At 46.9% G+C, this 18184-nt stretch overlaps 1 protein-coding gene across 1 annotated transcript in view; it reads left to right on the top strand.

Annotated features, from left to right (window-relative positions):
- WLS (Wnt ligand secretion mediator) overlaps positions 1–18184 on the top strand; it is a 64821-nt gene that overhangs the window by 27607 nt on the left and 19030 nt on the right. Inside the window, exons 2-6 of the mRNA XM_088466535.1 lie at positions 6276–6548; positions 8096–8220; positions 10953–11114; positions 16308–16444; positions 16978–17146. Of these exons, the coding sequence (XP_088322661.1) occupies positions 6276–6548; positions 8096–8220; positions 10953–11114; positions 16308–16444; positions 16978–17146 (866 nt within the window). The remainder of the gene's footprint in view (positions 1–6275; positions 6549–8095; positions 8221–10952; positions 11115–16307; positions 16445–16977; positions 17147–18184) is intronic.

Genomic DNA, 18184 nt, shown 5'->3' with positions numbered 1-18184 from the left:
GTCCTGTGGCAGCGCTCCTCCCCCAGGCCAGCCTCCTCTCTGCTCCTCGGCGGCCATCTTCCTCTGAACGCATGGTGAACGCTGCTGGAAGCCTGGACGGAAGCATCGTGGTCTGGGTCCCCCCGCATACCTCTCCTCCGATTTGGGTCAGGTCTGTGTATGCTGCGCTGTGTCCTACCAGGCCCTGTGTCTGCGTAGTTGATTGATCAGCGCTGTTAGTGCAGGAATTGATATTTCTTTGCATTGTATGTGACTGTGCTAGCGCTGCTGCCTGTAACTTTTCTTCTAAACTGTCAGCTTTATTACTATCCCTGTTCTTTCTGCTAAGCCCTTGCGGTGCGGTGCTGCAGGGTGGTCTCTCACCTATTTGATATATAATTGGTGAGAGGGGTCACATACTTGGTGCCATCATGTCTGAAAGTGATTTTCCTCTCCGGCTACAGTGTACTACGTGTAAAGTACCGTTAGCGGAGGGGGAGGGTAGCGCGGAGGGCCTCTGCGGCAGTGTTTGTCCATGGCGCGGCCTCTTACGGTTACAGCACCGGTACAGGAGCCGCCCTGGGCTTGTTTCGCTCAGGCGCTTACAACCTTAGTGGGCCAGTTAGCTCCGCAACCCGCGTTTACACCGATGGGTTTGTCCCAGCAGTCAGTGGTGTCGTCACCCATGCAGGGTTTCCCACGACAATTGGTGGTACCCCACAGTCTCCCTATTTCCCCGCTCCCGGTTTCTCAGGAGCCGGCGTGGGTTAACTCCCTGACAAGTTCTGTACAGCACTTGTCGGATGTGTTGCAAGGGGAGTCTGTGATCCGGCCACATAAACGGCCGGTGGTGTCTCTGTCGGCTCCTTATGAGGATGACGAGGGGACGTCTGATGATGGGGAGATTCTGTATCCTTACGATCAGGAACCTCTCCATACTAAGGACGCTGACGCTAAGTCCAAGGTATATATTCCTGGACTTATTCCGGCAGTCCGCACAGCCTTGGTGATTGAGGACGAAGTTCCCCCAGCGGCTAAATCTAAGTACGCCTTTTTTAAAGATGTGAAGGGCGATGCCACAGTCTTTCCTCTTTCAGGCCAGTTAGTGGACCATTTAGAGGAGGCGTGGAAACAGCCTGGCAAAAGATACCAGCCGCAGAGGCGCCTGGCGGTGGCTTATCCGTTCGCGGATAATTATTTTGCAAAGTGGGAATCCCCTCCACAAGTGGATTCTCACGTGACCCGTCTTGTAGTGCCACATTGCCGATGCCATCCATGTCCTCCCTTAAGGATGCTACGGACCGCAAGGTGGAGATCTGCCTGAAGTCCGCTTATTCCCTTGCGGGGGGGCAGCACGACCGGCTATGGCCATTTGCTGGGTTGCCAGAGCGATGGAGCGCTGGGCGGATTCATTAGAGGCATCTTTTGATTCTGACTGTCCGGCCGAACAGGCGGAGTTGATTGGTAATCTCCGTGATTCGGCCACTTATATCAACGAGGCGGCCTTAGACATTAGTACTCTGGTGTCTAGAATTTCTTCAGCAGCGGTGGCTGCTCGTCGCAACTTGTGGCTGCGATCCTGGAAGGCGGACGCAGATTCCAAAAGGGGTCTGGAGGCGTTGCCATTTACCGGAGAAGTTCTCTTTGGTCCGGATCTGGATATGATTGTGGCCACACTGGCGGCAGCCAAATCGGCTTGTCTCCCGTCGGCCGCTACTCCTTCTGGTTCTGGACCATCGTCCTTTCGGTCATCTAGGGCCCAGGGCAGGCCCAAACCACAGTCTCTTCCTCGACAGGCTGGCCCTAAGAAATCGGCCAAGCCCCGGAAGCAGGCATGCAGTACCAGACGTCCGGCCCCCAAGCCAGATGACAAGCCTGCGCCTGACTGTCCGGGCCTCCCTCCTAAAGTGGGAGGCCGCCTGCTGCAGTTCGCCCAGTGTTGGTCGGTCACTACGACAGACACTTGGGTTCTCGAGGTGGTCTCCCACGGGTACGCCCTCTCCTTCCGGCACAGATTCCGCCCTCTCCTTCCGATTCTTCACCACGGGTCTACCATCAGACCGGAACAAGGCTACGGAGCTGCGGAAGGTATTGCACACTATGCTCCAGGCTGGAGTTATAGTGCCTGTTCCATTCTCCCAGAGGGGCCAGGGTTTCTATTCAAATCTTTTTTTGGTACAGAAACCCAATGGGTCGTATTGTCCGATTCTCAACCTCAAAGCTCTCAACAGGTCTTTGAGGGTACCGAAGTTTCGGATGGAGACCCTACGGTCCATCATTCTGGCGCTGGAACCTGGGGACTACATGGTGTCATTGGACATACAGGACGCTTACCTGCATGTCCCTATTCTTTTGCGCCATCAACAGTTCCTCAGGTTTGCAATCCGCAGCGACCACTTCCAGTTTCGGCAGTTACCTTTTGGCCTGGCGACAGCACCACGTGTGTTCACCAAGGTGATGGCGGTCACGGCGGCTTCTCTGCGGCTGCAGGGAGTCCGCATGTTGCCGTACTTGGATGACCTTTTATTGGTGGCAGGATCTCCAGAGCTCCTTTTACGCCACTTGGGCCTGACCATTGCGCTACTGCAACGGCACGGCTGGATAATCAACTGGCAGAAGTCCACTCTAATCCCGTCTCGGAGGATTCTGCACCTCGGAGCCTTATTGGACTCGGAACAGCAGAGGATCTTCGTGACGGAGGAAAAGATCTCTGCTTTACAGTCGAGGGTGCGCAGTTGTCTCTACACTCGGCGATGAGGTTACTGGGCTCCATGGTGTCGGTGTTCAACATGGTGGAATATGCCCAGTTTCACTCCAGACCTCTGCAGCACCTGATTCTGTCCAAGTGGAACGGGCTGCCGCAGTCTCTGAAGTCCCAGACAATTGTACTCACCCCGGAGGTTCGCCTGTCCCTTGCCTGGTGGTTACAGGCGACCCATCTCAGTGGGGGACGTCCGTTCTGGGTTCCAAATTGGGTCCTGTTGACAATGGACGCCAGTCTTCGGGGCTGGGGAGCAGTTTCGGGTCCACACTTGTTCCAGGGCAGGTGGACGCCGACAGAAGCGGAGCTTCCAATCACTATCTTGGAACTCCGTGCGGTCTTCAATGCTCTCCAGCAGGCACATCGGGTTCTCCAGGGTCGCCCGGTACAGGTCCAGTCGGACAACGCTACCACCGTGGCCTACATAAACAGGCAAGGAGGAACCCGAAGTCGGGCGGCTCTCGTGGAGGTCTCTCGGATCCTGGTTTGGGCGGAGCGCAATCTTCCGGCCATATCAGCGGTCTTCATCCCGGGAGTGCTAAATTGGGAGGCGGACTTTCTAAGTCGCCAGGACGTTCATCCGGGGGAATGGTCCCTGCACCCGGACGTTTTTCAACTGCTGGTGGACAGATGGGGTCTTCCAGAGATCGACCTCATGGCGTCCCGGCACAACAACAAGTTGCCGGTGTACGGGTCTCGCACAAGAGACGAAGGGGCGTCTCTGGTGGATGCTCTGTCCATCCGGTGGACGTTCCGGTTCGCATACCTGTTCCCTCTGGTCTCCCTTCTTCCACGGGTAATCCGGAAATTCAAACAGGAAGGAGGGACGCTCCTGTTGATAGCTCCCGCGTGGCCCAGACGGCACTGGTTCTCAGACCTTCAGAGTCTGTCCGTGGACAGTCCTCTGCGGTTGCCGCTACGACCGGACCTTCTGTCTCAGGGTCCTTGCCTTCACCCGGACCTGACTCGGTTGTCTTTGACGGCGTGGCTGTTGAGACAGCCATGCTGAGGTCCCGAGGGTTTTCCAGCTCGGTAATGCGTACCATGTTGCGAGCTCGGAAACCGTCTTCCGCGAGGATATACCATCGCGTGTGGCATACGTTCTTCCAGTGGTGTCAACCGAGAGGTTATGCACCGCGGGAGTTTCGTCTGTCTCGGATTCTCGCCTTCCTGCAAGCGGGACTAGATCATGGGCTTCGCCTTGCTTCTTTGAAGGTACAGGTTTCGGCCCTGTCTGTCTGGTTTCACCATAGGATTGCTACAATCCCGGATGTGCGCACCTTTATGCAGGGTGTTCTCCGCATTCAGCCGCCCTTTGTTCCACCTGTGGCGCCTTGGGATTTGGCTGTGGTCCTGAGGGCTCTCCAAGGACCGCCGTTTGAACCACTGGGCTCAGTGGATCTTAAATGGCTAACAGCTAAGACTGTTTTCCTTCTGGCTATTGCTTCGGCCAGACGTGTTTCTGATTTAGGGGCTCTTTCTTGTAGACCCCCTTTCTTGGTTTTTCATGGGAACAGGGCAGTGCTAGGCACTCAGCCCAAGTTTCTTCCCAAAGGTGTTTCCCAGTTTCATGTTAACGAGGAAATCGTTGTTTCGGCCTTTAACTCACCGGGTCTTTCCGTGGGTGAGGCCTCTTTGGATGTTGTGCGGGCCTTAAGGACTTATGTTGACCGCACTTCTTCGTTTAGGAAGTCGGACGCTTTGTTTGTCCTCTATGGCTTCCGTAAAAAGGGTTGGCCTGCTTCAAAGCAAACTTTGGCAGCCTGGATCCGTATGGCTATTTCTGAAGCTTATCTTAATGAAGGCCTACCGGTTCCTCCTTCTCTGAAGGCTCATTCCACTAGGTCTGTGGGTCCTTCGTGGGCAGCTCGACGTGGTGCCTCTGCAGTCCAGATCTGCAAGGCTGCTACGTGGTCCTCTGTCCATACTTTCGTGAGGTATTACAGGTTTGACACCTTCGCCTCTCAGGATGCTTCCTTCGGGCGGCGGATTCTCCTTTCTGCACAGGAGCGTCCCCACCCTTAAAGGATACTGCTTTGGGGCATCCCTAAGGTATCCTGTGGATACCCTATGGACCCTGAAGTAGAAAATATGAGATATGGTAAGAACTTACCCTTGTTATCTCTATTTCTACGAAGTCCATAGGGTTCCACAGGACTCCCGCCCTGTCGCACCTGTGCTGCAGATGGGCTTTGCTCTGGTCACCGGTTTTTCCGTCTCCCTCTGGTGAGAATGTGATTCTTGTGTGTGTCCAGATCTTTTTTCTCTTTCTTCCTTCTCCTCCTCCGGCCTATGGCTTGGTAACTAACTGAGGTGCCTTGGCTCGGGGGCGGGGTATAGGAGGGGGACCTAGTGCATCCTGGGAGGCTGAAAGCTTAACTCTTTGGTGCCCGATGACTGACGTCACACCTATACCCCAAGGTATCCTGTGGAACCCTATGGACTTCGTAGAAATAGAGATAACAAGGGTAACTTCTTACCATATCTCATATTTTCAGGGAACTTACTGTCCATATGGATGTTTACTTTTAAAAAAAAAAAATGAAATGTTGTTGCTTTGGAAGACTTTTTACATTAGAAAGTGTAATGGAACATTCTCTAGACCTGCACTCTGGATGCAGTAGTTGGTTAAAGCAGGTCCTGGCTGTGACTGGTGTTAAAGGGTAATGGCATAATAGATCATCTGAAATCTTCATTTGGAGTGGATTTCATTAATACAGAATATTATGTACCTAGAGTCTGTAGATGTCTTCTATGGCCTCGCAGTGTTCTCCTCCTCCTCCTCCTCCTCCTCCTCCTCCTCCACCACCACCATGGACCACATACTGCCTGTATGATAAATGCCTGTCTCTGAGCTAGAGATGCGTTGACCCTCCATGGGGGATCTCTGTCCCTGCAAAGGGGTGTCTGTGAATCCCTTTACTTCCCCCAGGCTAGTAGAACCATGACAAGCCCATACCTGGAATCCCAAAACTTCTGTAGATTCTCAAACATTCCTGCCGCTGTTGATTCTTCCAGACTAGTAAGTTAGCACAGGGAACGGACTCTGCCAAGTCGTCCAATTCAATACATTGCAACCTTACAATGGATGTAGTTTGCTTTTCATCTTCACTCGTGTCAATATTTAAAATAATCCTGTGCAGGCAGCAATGACTATGGAGGTTTCATTCTTTCTTTTTTTTTTTTTTTTTTTTTTTTTTAAGTAAATCCAGACCTTAGAATCTGTAAGAATGATCTTTGCTCCCTTTTTGATTTACTCCCGCAGTCCAGTATTGTAAGTATAGGAACTAACTCAATTAACACATGGTATGACAATTTGGTTTCAAAATCGCCTGGTTCAGGGACTGCTGTGACGAATAAACATTGTTATTGTACAGCACTGTGTAATGGTTGTGTAATGGTTTTGCAACATTCTTCATCTTTGCATCCAATTAACAATTGTAGCATAAGTCTTTTTTAATTTTTAATTTTTGTTTTTTAGCTTTATTTTTAGTTTTATAATTTTATTGATTTATTTTTTCCATTTCTCATCCAGCCCCAAAACCAACTTCATGGGTCAACTTCCTGGCAACGAAATGCGTGGACATACAGAAAACCCATCGCTCTTCCAAGTGGCTGCTTCCGTGGGGGAAAGATCGCTGTGACAGTATCCGAGGCTTTGAGGAGGCGGCCATCAATCACATTGAGGCCAATGACATTGTATTTGCTGTGCACATTCCCTACCAAGGACAGGAGATGAGTCCCTGGTTCCAGTTCATGCTCATCATTTTGCAGCTGGACATTACTTTCCAGCTGAAGAATTACATAGGTAAGAAACTACTGGAGGATGTGTCTCTGCAAGACAGGAAGATATTCACTAAACGTTGATGCCCTACTACAGCTTGGGCTGACTGCATGGTTCTTTTAATGTTTAGCTTCTACTTAGTTTTTTTATCATAGCGTTTATAGCTTCTGTTCAGCATTGCCCTTGGATATGACCTTTTAGTTTTGTTCTGGGTGCAGCTGTGTAACGGTCTGCTGAAAAGTACAGTAGAAAGGGTGAAATGTGTTTTGCAAGAGTAGTAACACCTTGTAAGCTATGTAGAGCTTTGTGAATCAATGGGAGATGAAATGGTAAGGAGAAAATTAGGGTTCCATCCCATTTCCTAGGTATGATGATGAACCGTGGCGAAACGCGGCAGTCTTCACATGTGCTGGACCTAATCTTGATTTAGAATTTAATTTCTCCCCTCCATCCCCCATAGAGACAGCAATCCCCGCTCAGACTAGTTCCACCTCTGGTGTCCATACATATTTATTTGTTTTTTCTCTACTCTTTGGGCAGAATTCAATTGTTTTCAACCCCTATCGCGCCCGACGGAGCTATTCTATTCTTGCTCCTGTCGGGCGCGATCAGCTGCCAAGCGCTACATTTCAGCTCGCAGCCCCTGGAGGATGATAGGTGAAATGTACGAAAAGTGACATGTTTGGGCGCCCAAACATCACTTTTCGCGATCGCGCCCAGCACTTTGGTCGGGTTTAGCTGCTTTACGCGGCTAAACCTGACCTCTATGGGCGCGATCAGCGTGAAGAACGGCAGCAATTGAATGGCGGCCCGCAATCTCCTGTCACTTTAGACGGGAGATCCGGACCGCGTAATCAATTAAATTCCGCCCTCTGTGTAAACCTTTAAACACACACACACACACACCCACACACCCTTGTGAAATCTTGTAATCATTTTGGGTGGTGTTCATAGTTCAAGTATGGAAGTAATCCTCTAGTGTCCATAAAACATTGCACTGTGTGGTCTCCTGCCTTTTTGGTTGGGAGGCCACATCTAGAAGCTGGTTACGTTTGGATTGTGGTGGGAAAGCTCAATCAAAAACACAGCTGGTCAACGCCACAACTTGTCAACTACAACTTCATTGTATGTTCACGTACCAGTGTAATGTTAACTTGAGGGTTATTTACCAACTAATACAATTTGAGGGGACTGGATAGTTGTGTTCTCAAATGATCAAACCATTTCCTTTTCTCTCCCTTATTGAAGAAATGTAGCAACATCTTCCAATGATGGGCTCCTATATTGTTTCCCAGGCAAGGATGCGGGTGTTTAAGGCATAAGCAACTTGAAGCTCTCCAGATATGAGTGAGAATGCAGTTGCTTCCTTATAGGGACAGTGTTTGAGGGCCAACCGGTGATTAGTAGACCTCTGTTCCACTCCTCATTCAACCCCCCACCAGCCCCTACTGTGCGCTTCCTTCCTCCTGACCAATGGAAATGCTGTATTATAGCATTGTGCACATAAGTCTCCAATATTTATATCTTAGATGAGCGGAAACAGAACAAGTGTCAATCTTTTTGCATTTCAGAGGAGAACGCCGTGGTGACTGTTGACGTGGCGATGGCGTACCGAAATGAGCTGCATGAACCGTGGACTGAAATGGCTCATTCCATAGAGCAGAGAAAGCTTCAGTGCACGTTCCTGTCCCTGATGGTGAGTCCCTGTGGTCCCTCTCCTGGGCCTGGTGATCCGGTAGCTGGTCCTGTGGGAATGATGTCTTTTATGCGTTATGAAATCCATGGCTACAAAATTGATATGTTTGCGCTGTAGGGCTCTGCTGCTGTGTATTGTGGGGGTCTCGTGTTTTGCAATCAGGGTCTTCTGTGAACTTAGGTTGCTATGGCAAATAACCATGGAGCTATATATAATGGCTGTGTGTGTATAATATATATAATGCATCAGAAAACCCGGCACTCTGCTGACCGAACTGGAGGTCTTTTTAACTTGCTCCGTGTGCCCTCGGCAATGGAGATCACCCCCTTAATCAAACAGCATCACAACAGAGGCACTCCGGAGACTTGCATAGCAGTGTAAACATATGTCTTATTCTACGTTTTGGGGTCACCCAAGTAGTCGAATAGTGGTGTCCACTGTGTACTAACCCTACCTCTGCACAACACTGATGGTCTCAAAACACATTAAGAAGGCAAGTAATTCCACAGACTGACTCCTGACAAGGCATACAGGCACACCTGTTACTTCAAACCCATTCCAGGAGACTACCTCATTAAGCTGATTGAGAGAATGCCAAGAGTGTGCAAAGCTGTCATCCAAGCAAAAGGGGGCTACTTTGAGGAATCTAACATATAAAACATATTTTGATTTGTTTAACACTTTTTTGATTAAAACATGATTCCATGTGTGTTGTTTCATAGTTTTGATGTCTTCAGTATTGATCTACTATGTAGAAAATAATTTAAATCAACAAAAACCATTGAATGAGAAGGTGTCCAAACTTTTGACTGGTTGTGTGTGTGTGTGTGTGTGTGTGTGTGTGTGTGTGTGTGTGTGTAGTATTTGGCCATACCTGTTAATTATTGAATTGAGGCGTTTCAATCAGACCCGTTGCAACAGATATATAAAATAAAGCACCTAGCTATGCAGTCTCCATTTGCAAACGTTTGTGATACAAAAGGAGGCGTTCTGAAGATCTCAGTGACTTCTAGCGGGGGGCAGCGGGGTGCTGTGAGGGGCAGCGGGGTGCTGTGATAAGAAGCCACCTTTTGCAATAAGACTGTTGGTGGAATATCCAGCAGGGATGAAATTTCACAGTCAACTGTAAGTGATACTATTAGAAAGTGGAAGCGTTTAGGAACAAAAGCGGAAGACCACGTAAAATCACAGAGCATGGTCAACGACTGCTAAGGGCTCATGGTGCTTAAAAGTCTCCAATGTTCTGCTGATTCCATAGCAATGGAATGGGTTTCCATGGCCGAGTAGCTGCATGCAAGCCTCACATCACCTAGTCCAATGGCAAGCGTCAGATGGAGTGGCGTAAAGCACACTGACACTGTACTGTGGAACGTGTTCTGTGGAGTGACGAATCATGCTTCTCTGTTTGGCAGTCAAATGGTCGAGACTGAGCTTGGCGGATGCTGGGAAAACTATACCTGCCTGACTGCATTGTGTAAAGTTTTTGGTGGAGGGGGGATAATGGTATGGGGCTGTTTTTCAGTGCTAGGCCCATTATCTCCAGCGAATGCAATTTTAACGCTTCAGCATACAAAGACATTTTGGACAATGCTCTGCTTCCAACTTTGTGGCAACAGTTTGGGGAAGGCCCTTTTCTATTCCAACATGACTGTGCCCCGGTGCACAAAGCAAGGACTATAAAGACCTGGTTTGATGAGTTCGGTGTGGAAGAACGTGACTGGCCTGCACAGAGCCCTGACCTCAGCCCCATCGAGCACCTTTGGGATGAACTGGAACGGAGATTGCGAGCCAGGTCTTCTGGCCCAACATCAGTGCCTGACCTCATAAATGCTCTACAGAATGTTGCAAAAGAAAAGTTAACTGTATCACCAGATACAGCTCTCAGTACATGGTTGTTACGCTATTACATTGGGTCCCGATGATAGGCATGGGAGCTACAAAACTTTTTACAAAATGTTCGATCTGCTTACATGCCGGGGCTGTACCTATGTGGGAGCGACACCTGCTGATACAATGAACTTAAAGTGCGTTTTGCCTTTTGTGAGATATCTCGATCATACACGTGTATGTGTATATATGTGTGTGTTATGTATGTATGTATGTGTGTATATATATATATATATATATATATATATATATATATATATATATATTTATATACAATTATAATCTAGTGTGTATGTATATATGTGTAGGTAACATACATATATATGCACAGATGTGTATGTGTTGTAACTAACAAACATATTTTGCAGTCACCATGTTACAATCTTTATCCAAAAGTATAATATACTGTGCTTAAAGTAATATCCTTAGAGTAGAGATATAAACATCCACATATTTAAGGACTTTACAAGAGTGCTTTTTTTTTTTTTTTTTTTTTTTTTTTTTTTTTTTTTTTTCCAAGGGGTGACTGCATGGATGAATTATGCAGACAGCAAGGTTAACCCTAGACCTAGAGTTATTTTTGTAACTTTTTTATTTGCAATGCATTTGCTTTTTTTTTTATTTGATAATTGTATGTAATTTCTGTTTTTGCTAAACTAGCACTAGGAAATGGATTTAGTCTGTTAGCATGAGGCGAAGGTATTGTCTACATATTCAGTATACCACCTCCTACCTTACTCAAATCATCCTGTAACTTGATTGTGTTATTATTATTATTATTATTATTATTATTATTATTTTATTTTTTATTTTATTTTATTTTTTTTAATAATCACTTTTCCCAGACTCCAGAAAACCAAGGGAGTTCATACGAATGTGACGTCCTTCCTCTGATCGAGCTGGGGAGCGTGGTGCATAAATATTACCTGCTGAACATCAAGCTTCCCGTTCATGATATAAAGAAGATAAATGTGGGGATTGGAGAGATAAATGACCTGCATCTGGTGGTAAGAAAAATTAAAATAATCCCCTGTCTAGAAATGAATCCTGCCGTGAGCTTCTAAAGGCTCGTTACAGTGAGAAATTACCTGTTGGGAAGCCGTATTTCTTGAATAAATGGTGTTCTCCTGTCAGGGTGATGCTGTATAGCAAAGTTACTGCTTGGTAAATCCAAGCAAATGGTTCAGAAAAAGTGTTTTGTCAAGATAATTTGACTGCCGTGGGCAGTGTAAAAGGAAAAAAAAAAAAAGGAGCAGAGATGTATATTTACCCATGAGGTAAAGTAGTATTTATTCAGGCCGTGCGTGGGCCTCGCTTATTCTAGAACTGAAATCTGCTTTGGTGAATTTGTGTACTTATACAGAGGGTTTTGCTGACCCAGTCTGGCATGTATTCAGGGGAATATAACTTTATAATCGGTAAACCGGACTTTGGGGCCTCTGCATCATACGTAAAATGGTCCGTTAACCATGCAAAAACGCTATTTTCTGCATATTTAAGTTATCAGGCCATTCGTCATCATCAGGGGTCTGAATAGGACCACCTGATAGTCAGCAAACTCCGAAAACTGAATGTTTTCTGAGTTTGCCTGTGAGAACAAGCGCCATCTTAAGATGACTCTTGTTCTTGAATCCCTGCTCCATCCTATGGGAAAGAAGTTCCAGGGATGTGAAGAGATCTCTCCGCCGCCTTCTCGCTGACTTCGCCCGGCGGCTTTGCGCATGCGTGACCTCGTGTCATGCATGTGTAGAAGTGGTGACGAGGAAGAGGTAAGTAACACAGCTACTTCTGTCACTGCACTACTAATAGCGAGGACACCTGCTTTTCGGAGCAGCTGTCGCCACACCGGAGTAACGATTAATTGCTCCGGCGATGAGTATCCCCCGCTGCGAGGTGGTTACTTAAGTATCCCCCGCGGAGATGATGAATAGTGCCCTTTATCTCTGTATTTTATGTAACTGTGGAAATTTTACGTGCTGTATACAGATGTATCCTCACACACCTAGCATGTACACGCTATACGGCGCCAGATGCCCTTTGCGACCAAGCCACTCATAGAGGTTTAGCGTACCGTCTTTTTATATTTCTTTCTTTTTTTTTTTTTTTTTTTCTTTAAATTTTGTGTCGTATTTCCTTTTGCAGACCAAGCGTAACGCCACTCGGTGCACTAGAAACGTTTGGCTGGGCCGCTAACTGCACAGCAATTGGTTTTAAAATAGGGATGTGCAGGCTCGGTTCTACTCGGTTCCGTTCGTTTTTTTTTACCGAATCTTATTGGCTATCCAAAACTCGTGACAGCTGAAACCCAATAAGATTCGGGAAAAAAACGAACAGAACAGAGTAGAACCGAGCCTGCACATCCCTATTTTAAACACATACGAAGTCGCAGATGGAGCGCAACGGGACTTGGCGTGAGAATCGGCCGCTGCATCATAGCGCTTCGTATTCAGACTCAGTCGCCTACACGTATAAATGTCGCACATCAAATTGATACAGTGTAGGACAGAAAATCTTTGCGTGTGTACCCAGCTTTACCCATCACTAACCCTTATACATAACCCCTTACTCTAATACCCCAGCACTAACCCCTAACACTGATAATCTAACTGTAAAATGTCCGTGAAAATGACATTTTGCCCTGTTCTGAGATCTGAATTTGGCAGAAAGTTCAGAGCCAAGAACCAAACCAATGGCAGCATACAGATATCCTTCAGACGTTTTCTCCTCTGTGAGTGTAGATCCACTGACTGACAGAGCCACATCTGCCCTTTATATAGTCTGAAGACACAATACAGCCTGTTGTAATCCTCCCTCCTATACCAATCTGCTATCTCACAAAATATAAATACATTTTACATTTCAAAGGAACTAAACAATTTCCCCTCTCCTTTGGTATATATAACGCCCAAACCAGTTTGACCCAACACAATCTGATTTAGCATAGAACTGTCCCTCTCCTAACACCTTCGAAAGCTCCACAACACAATGATTACATGCACACTGTACCCCTGGGGGGCACTGACCGTAAACAAAGGCTTGGTCATTTCACACTAGGATAATTACCACCTCACTTCCTATGTGAGAATGTCCCATGAACAATCTGTTTCCAAATGTCAAAGCCTTTTAAAACATCAATATTTAAACGTGTTTCCACAATTCTACAACTGCGCACAGCACTTTACATATAATATGTTAAAATACATTATTATTACATATACAGTACGCTTGCAGTACATGGCGCCTAGTGCCGATCGTTCATGTGAAAATGGTGCTGCAGCACACGGTATTAACCCGCTCAGTGTCGTGGCCACCATCTTGACCACTGGGCCACAGTATCATAGGAACAAAGGCCCTGATTCAGAGCCGCTCGTTAGCGGCAGTACGCTCGTTCCGAGCGATGTTCGCACATCTGCGCATGCGTACAGTTTTTAGTACGCATGCGCGAACCAGTCAGTGCGGCCGAAAATCGTTTGTACGCAATATAGCGAGTGCCTGCTATTTTGAGTGACAGAATGAGGCGTATGTGGGTGGTAACAGGGGAAGGTGCTTGAAAACGGGGAGTGGAGATCAGAACGCAGGCGTGCTTAAAGGTCAAAGAGAGATTCCATTCCGGACCCTACCTTGTTAACCATAAACGTACATACTCGGAGCACTTTGGTTGGGAGATTACCTGCTAACTGTCACAGTTTAACGTTGCCAACATGAGAAGATGACTTGGTGATGACCTTTATCTCTGGTGGAGGATGTTTGTACAGTGTTATTGACTTAATACTAAATACCTCTAATATGTACATTGTAATTCTGGAGAATTGAACATATGGTGTAATGGTTAGCATTGCTGCCTCACGGCACAGAGGTCGTGGGTTCGATTCCCACCATAACCCTATCTGTGTGGAGACTGTATATTCTCCCGGGTATCTGCTTTGGGTTTCCTACCACTCTCCAAAAACATACAATGGTAGGTTAATTTTTTCTTAACAAAATTGAACCTGTGTCTGTGGTAGACTATAGATTGTAAGCTCCACTGGAGCAGAAACCGGTGTGAGTGGATAAATATTGTCTGTAAAGTGCTGCTGAATTGGTATGCGCTGTATGAGTGACTGGTAATGGATTGGAGAAACTCACTTTATCGGGAAATAATTGAAAGCAGATTTGATAGATAACGGGGGACCTTGCCCAGAGCCTCTTGAAAATCCGTACGGAAGAGTAAGAAACCAAGCCTTTGCTTTGTAGTGAGCCATTGGGAAAACCTAGGGACTTCATCTACTTGAGTGCCTTGAGCTTTTGACTGTGATGTCCCTACACTCGCTTGCAGCTCACTCACTACTTCCACTCTGGATCAATAAATGCTAAACATACATCTTTTTGGTGGCTTGATGGGAACTCCACCTCAAGGAAGGACGGATGAGGCTCATTGCGGCTAAAGTTTTTAATCATCGTAAAATGACGAAGCCCTGTGCCGTCACCCTCCCCCCTCCCCTAAATCCCCTGTGTTTCCAGTACGAGGTCACATGCTCGGTGAATTATTTCACTACACTGATAGGACATCTCCCAGCCATCAGACTGCATAAACAGTAAAACTGCTGAGCGGTCTGTGGTGCAGAGCCGGCTGCCGATCCTCCACTTAAGGGGGAAAAAAAAAAAATTTTTTTTTTTTTTCTTATCTGCTTAGATATAGGGCCGTATTCAATTAGTGGCAAAAATGCCCGTCTTTTTCACCATAGAAGTGTGGGTGGTAACAGGGGAAGGTGCTTGAAAACGGGGAGTGGAGATCAGAACGCAGGCGTGCTTAAAGGTCAAAACGGGCGTTTTATGGGTGTGCATAATTAATACAGCAGCGTCATTGACCACGTCACTGGGTTATTTTATAGTCAGAACTGCTCGCAAGATTGCGGTAGGAAAATCCAACCACAAGAATAGCGAGCAGTTCATACGCTGGTCGATGTACTCGATTAATCTAATAAGTAGCGGACATGACGTAGGATGCGAGTGGCCAGGGGGCGTAGCTTTCCAAAAAACGACCGCATGTTTTGTTCGCTCGTTCAGACCTAGAGGCGTGAACAGACAGCAAAGAGTGGACGGTTCATTTGAATAGCCACCCCTTTTTTCTGAACGAGCGAGCGCAAATAGCGTCCGGCTCTGAATGAGGTCCTGAGTACCTAGTGTCCCAGTATATACTGTGGATAATCCTTGGCTCATACAAAGGCTGACGGCAAAACTTCCGTACATGTGAATATCCCTCCCAACACAGCCACACTGCACCTCTCTCCACACCACTAACACGCCGGAGTCCACCGGATGGAAAGTTCCGCAGATCCGGAGTAGTGTAATGTGGGGGTGCCGACGAATGCAGTTGAGTTTCACAATAGAGCTCTGCCACTGGTCCGTATCCTCCACGCGTTTCCCTGCACTAGGCGGTTTTTTCAAGAGCGGCGGAAGTGGTTCCCGGTCTGCTCCGACCAGAATAAGTACTGTTGGTGGTAATTATTATAATGATCAGGTGGTACACATTATACCCTCAAGAGCTTAATACTCCAAGTGCCGTGCTCCTTAATAAGAGACCCGAAAAAAGGAAAAATTACTTTAAATCAACATGGTATATAAAAATAAATTATAACGGTATAGTAGCTAATAGGAAACTGAGATAAATGCATACAGTGCACATGACATAGAGACGGATGAGGCTCCGCAAGGGATATAGAAGAACTAAACTAGAAAGACATGGGAGCACAATATAATAAAATTACAGTATAATATATATATATATATATATATATATATATATATATATATATATATATATATATATATATATATATATATATATATATATATATATATATATATATATGACAAAAAAAAATAATATATGAAAAATACCAAAATAAAAACTAAATAAAATAGATACAGTACTGGCTTCCCTGAACACAAGGGGAAGAGTTTGTAGGCAGATGCGTCCTTTAATTTGAGGGATTTGCCAGTTGCCTGCCATGACGTTGAGCTGGTATGTTACCTCTGCACCCTGCTCTATCCTATCTGACTTTTCTTACTGGTTGATCACTTCTCATTACCACTTGGTCCTGGTGAGTTCATAAGCTGAGTCCTTATTGATTGTGGTCAGCACATGTAACAGCTGCCACCTCATTTTCAGCAGGTGAAAGCTTTAATCATTTTTGTTTGTGTGTGTCCCCCACGTTCAGGCCATCTTCCAGAATGGAGGGTTCACAAAAGTGTGGTTTGCTATGAAAACATTCCTGACGCCGAGCATACTGATTATTATGATCTGGTACTGGAGGAGAATCACCATGATGACCCGATCCCCCGTTTTGCTGGAGAAGTAAGAACATTCCTTGAGTTGTCCTTTTTTATTTTAGTTCTGAAGGTGCGTACACACGGACAGAGATATCGTTACGATATGAACGATAACTATATCGTTTAACGATATATCGTTCATTTTTATGCAGTGAACGACCAACGATGCGAGTTCCTGCATAAACTATAACGATATCTATGATCGTTCGTGCATGCAGGCCAATCTGGATGATATCGTCAACTGTGCATGTTCAGAGATGTGGCAGGATGACTCGCTGAAAGATATGTTTCATGTCGTAGGTGGTACAGATTGTCCTGTGTGTACGCACCTTAAATCTCTTTCTCTGACCAGAGATAATCCCATTTATTGGTGTATCCTATAAATAGACCTAGAGGGCCGCAGCGACCAGCTCTAGCTAAAGTCCAGTGCCGGACTTTAAACCATCTCCCTTGGTGTTGGTACTGACCACCTGCCCAGTGCAATGTGTGTTATTTTGTACAGCACCAAACCATGCCTGGAAATTATTGTAAACGGCTTACTGGTATTTCTCCCCATAGGGTCATCTTTGCCTTGGGCATCTCTATGACCTTCATTAACATTCCCGTTGAATGGTTCTCCATTGGTTTTAACTGGACTTGGATGCTGCTGTTCAGTGATATCCGCCAAGGCATTTTCTATGTGATGTTGCTGTCCTTCTGGATAATCTTCTGTGGTGAACACATGATGGTGAGTTTTGCTGGTGCACTTGGATTGGTAATGAAAAAAAAATCGATGCTGCCCAGTGGTTCATGTTAAATGTGGGTCAGTGCTGTACTGAATACAATTGATGCCATCCCTTGGTTTCACTAAAATCTGTCCTCAATGCTGCTGCTTGGCTCATAATCTTCTCTTACCAGCCCTACACTGGCTACCCTCCCATTCACAACCCAATTCAAGGATCTTACATTCCCTACCTCTGGAACTCTCTCCCTCTCCCTATGAGACTCTCTGCAAATCTTGAAACTGGCTCTCAAGATCCACTTCTTCATCAAAGCCTTCCACTTCTCCTCCTAACCCACTTCTCCGTGCTTCTTCCTCACTGTCTCCCACATCTGTGTCACCCCTGTCTGTCTGCGGGAGGCAATCGGGAAGCCGACTGCCTAAATACCGGCAGCCGGCTTCCCGACTGCCATTTCCCGGCAAGGGTGAAATGCCGGGCGTCTAGATGTAGACGCCCGCATTTCCCCGACGCCGGGAGACCGGCGCCCGGCATCCCGATCGTAGGGATGCCGGGCGCCGCGTGGGGGGGGGGGGGTTAGGTTTAGGGCTCCCGGGGGGGACTTAGGGTTAGGCACCCCCTGGGAGGGTTAGGGTTAAGCTAGGGGGAGGGAGGGTTAGGGTTAGGCACACCTGGGGGGGACTTGGGGTTAGGCACCTCCCCGGGGGACTTAGGTTTAGGCAGCGGGGAAGGGGGTGGTTAGGGTTAGGCACCCCTAAGGAGGGTTAGGGTTAGGGGGGGTTAGGTTAGGTTAGTAAATACTTACCTATCCACGATCGGGATTTCCAGCGCTGCCGGGCTGACACTGACGGGAATCGAACCAATTCCCTGTCTGCCCCTTCCCTTTAGAATGAGGACTCTCTTCCCTCACGGGCTTCTCATTCCCTTACTCATAATATTGTCTACTCCTAACTCCCCACAAGGGCACCTGACGCCCTGCTGCTTATGTAAGGCTTACGATCACTTATGCAGCAATGTTTATATACCACGCACTTGTCCTGCAGTGT

Source organism: Taudactylus pleione, unplaced genomic scaffold, assembly GCF_031769625.1.
Source record: "Taudactylus pleione unplaced genomic scaffold, aTauple2 ptg003505l, whole genome shotgun sequence".
In the NCBI taxonomy this organism is placed as follows: Eukaryota; Metazoa; Chordata; class Amphibia; order Anura; family Myobatrachidae; genus Taudactylus; species Taudactylus pleione.
This window is presented reverse-complemented; position numbering and strand designations above follow the sequence as displayed.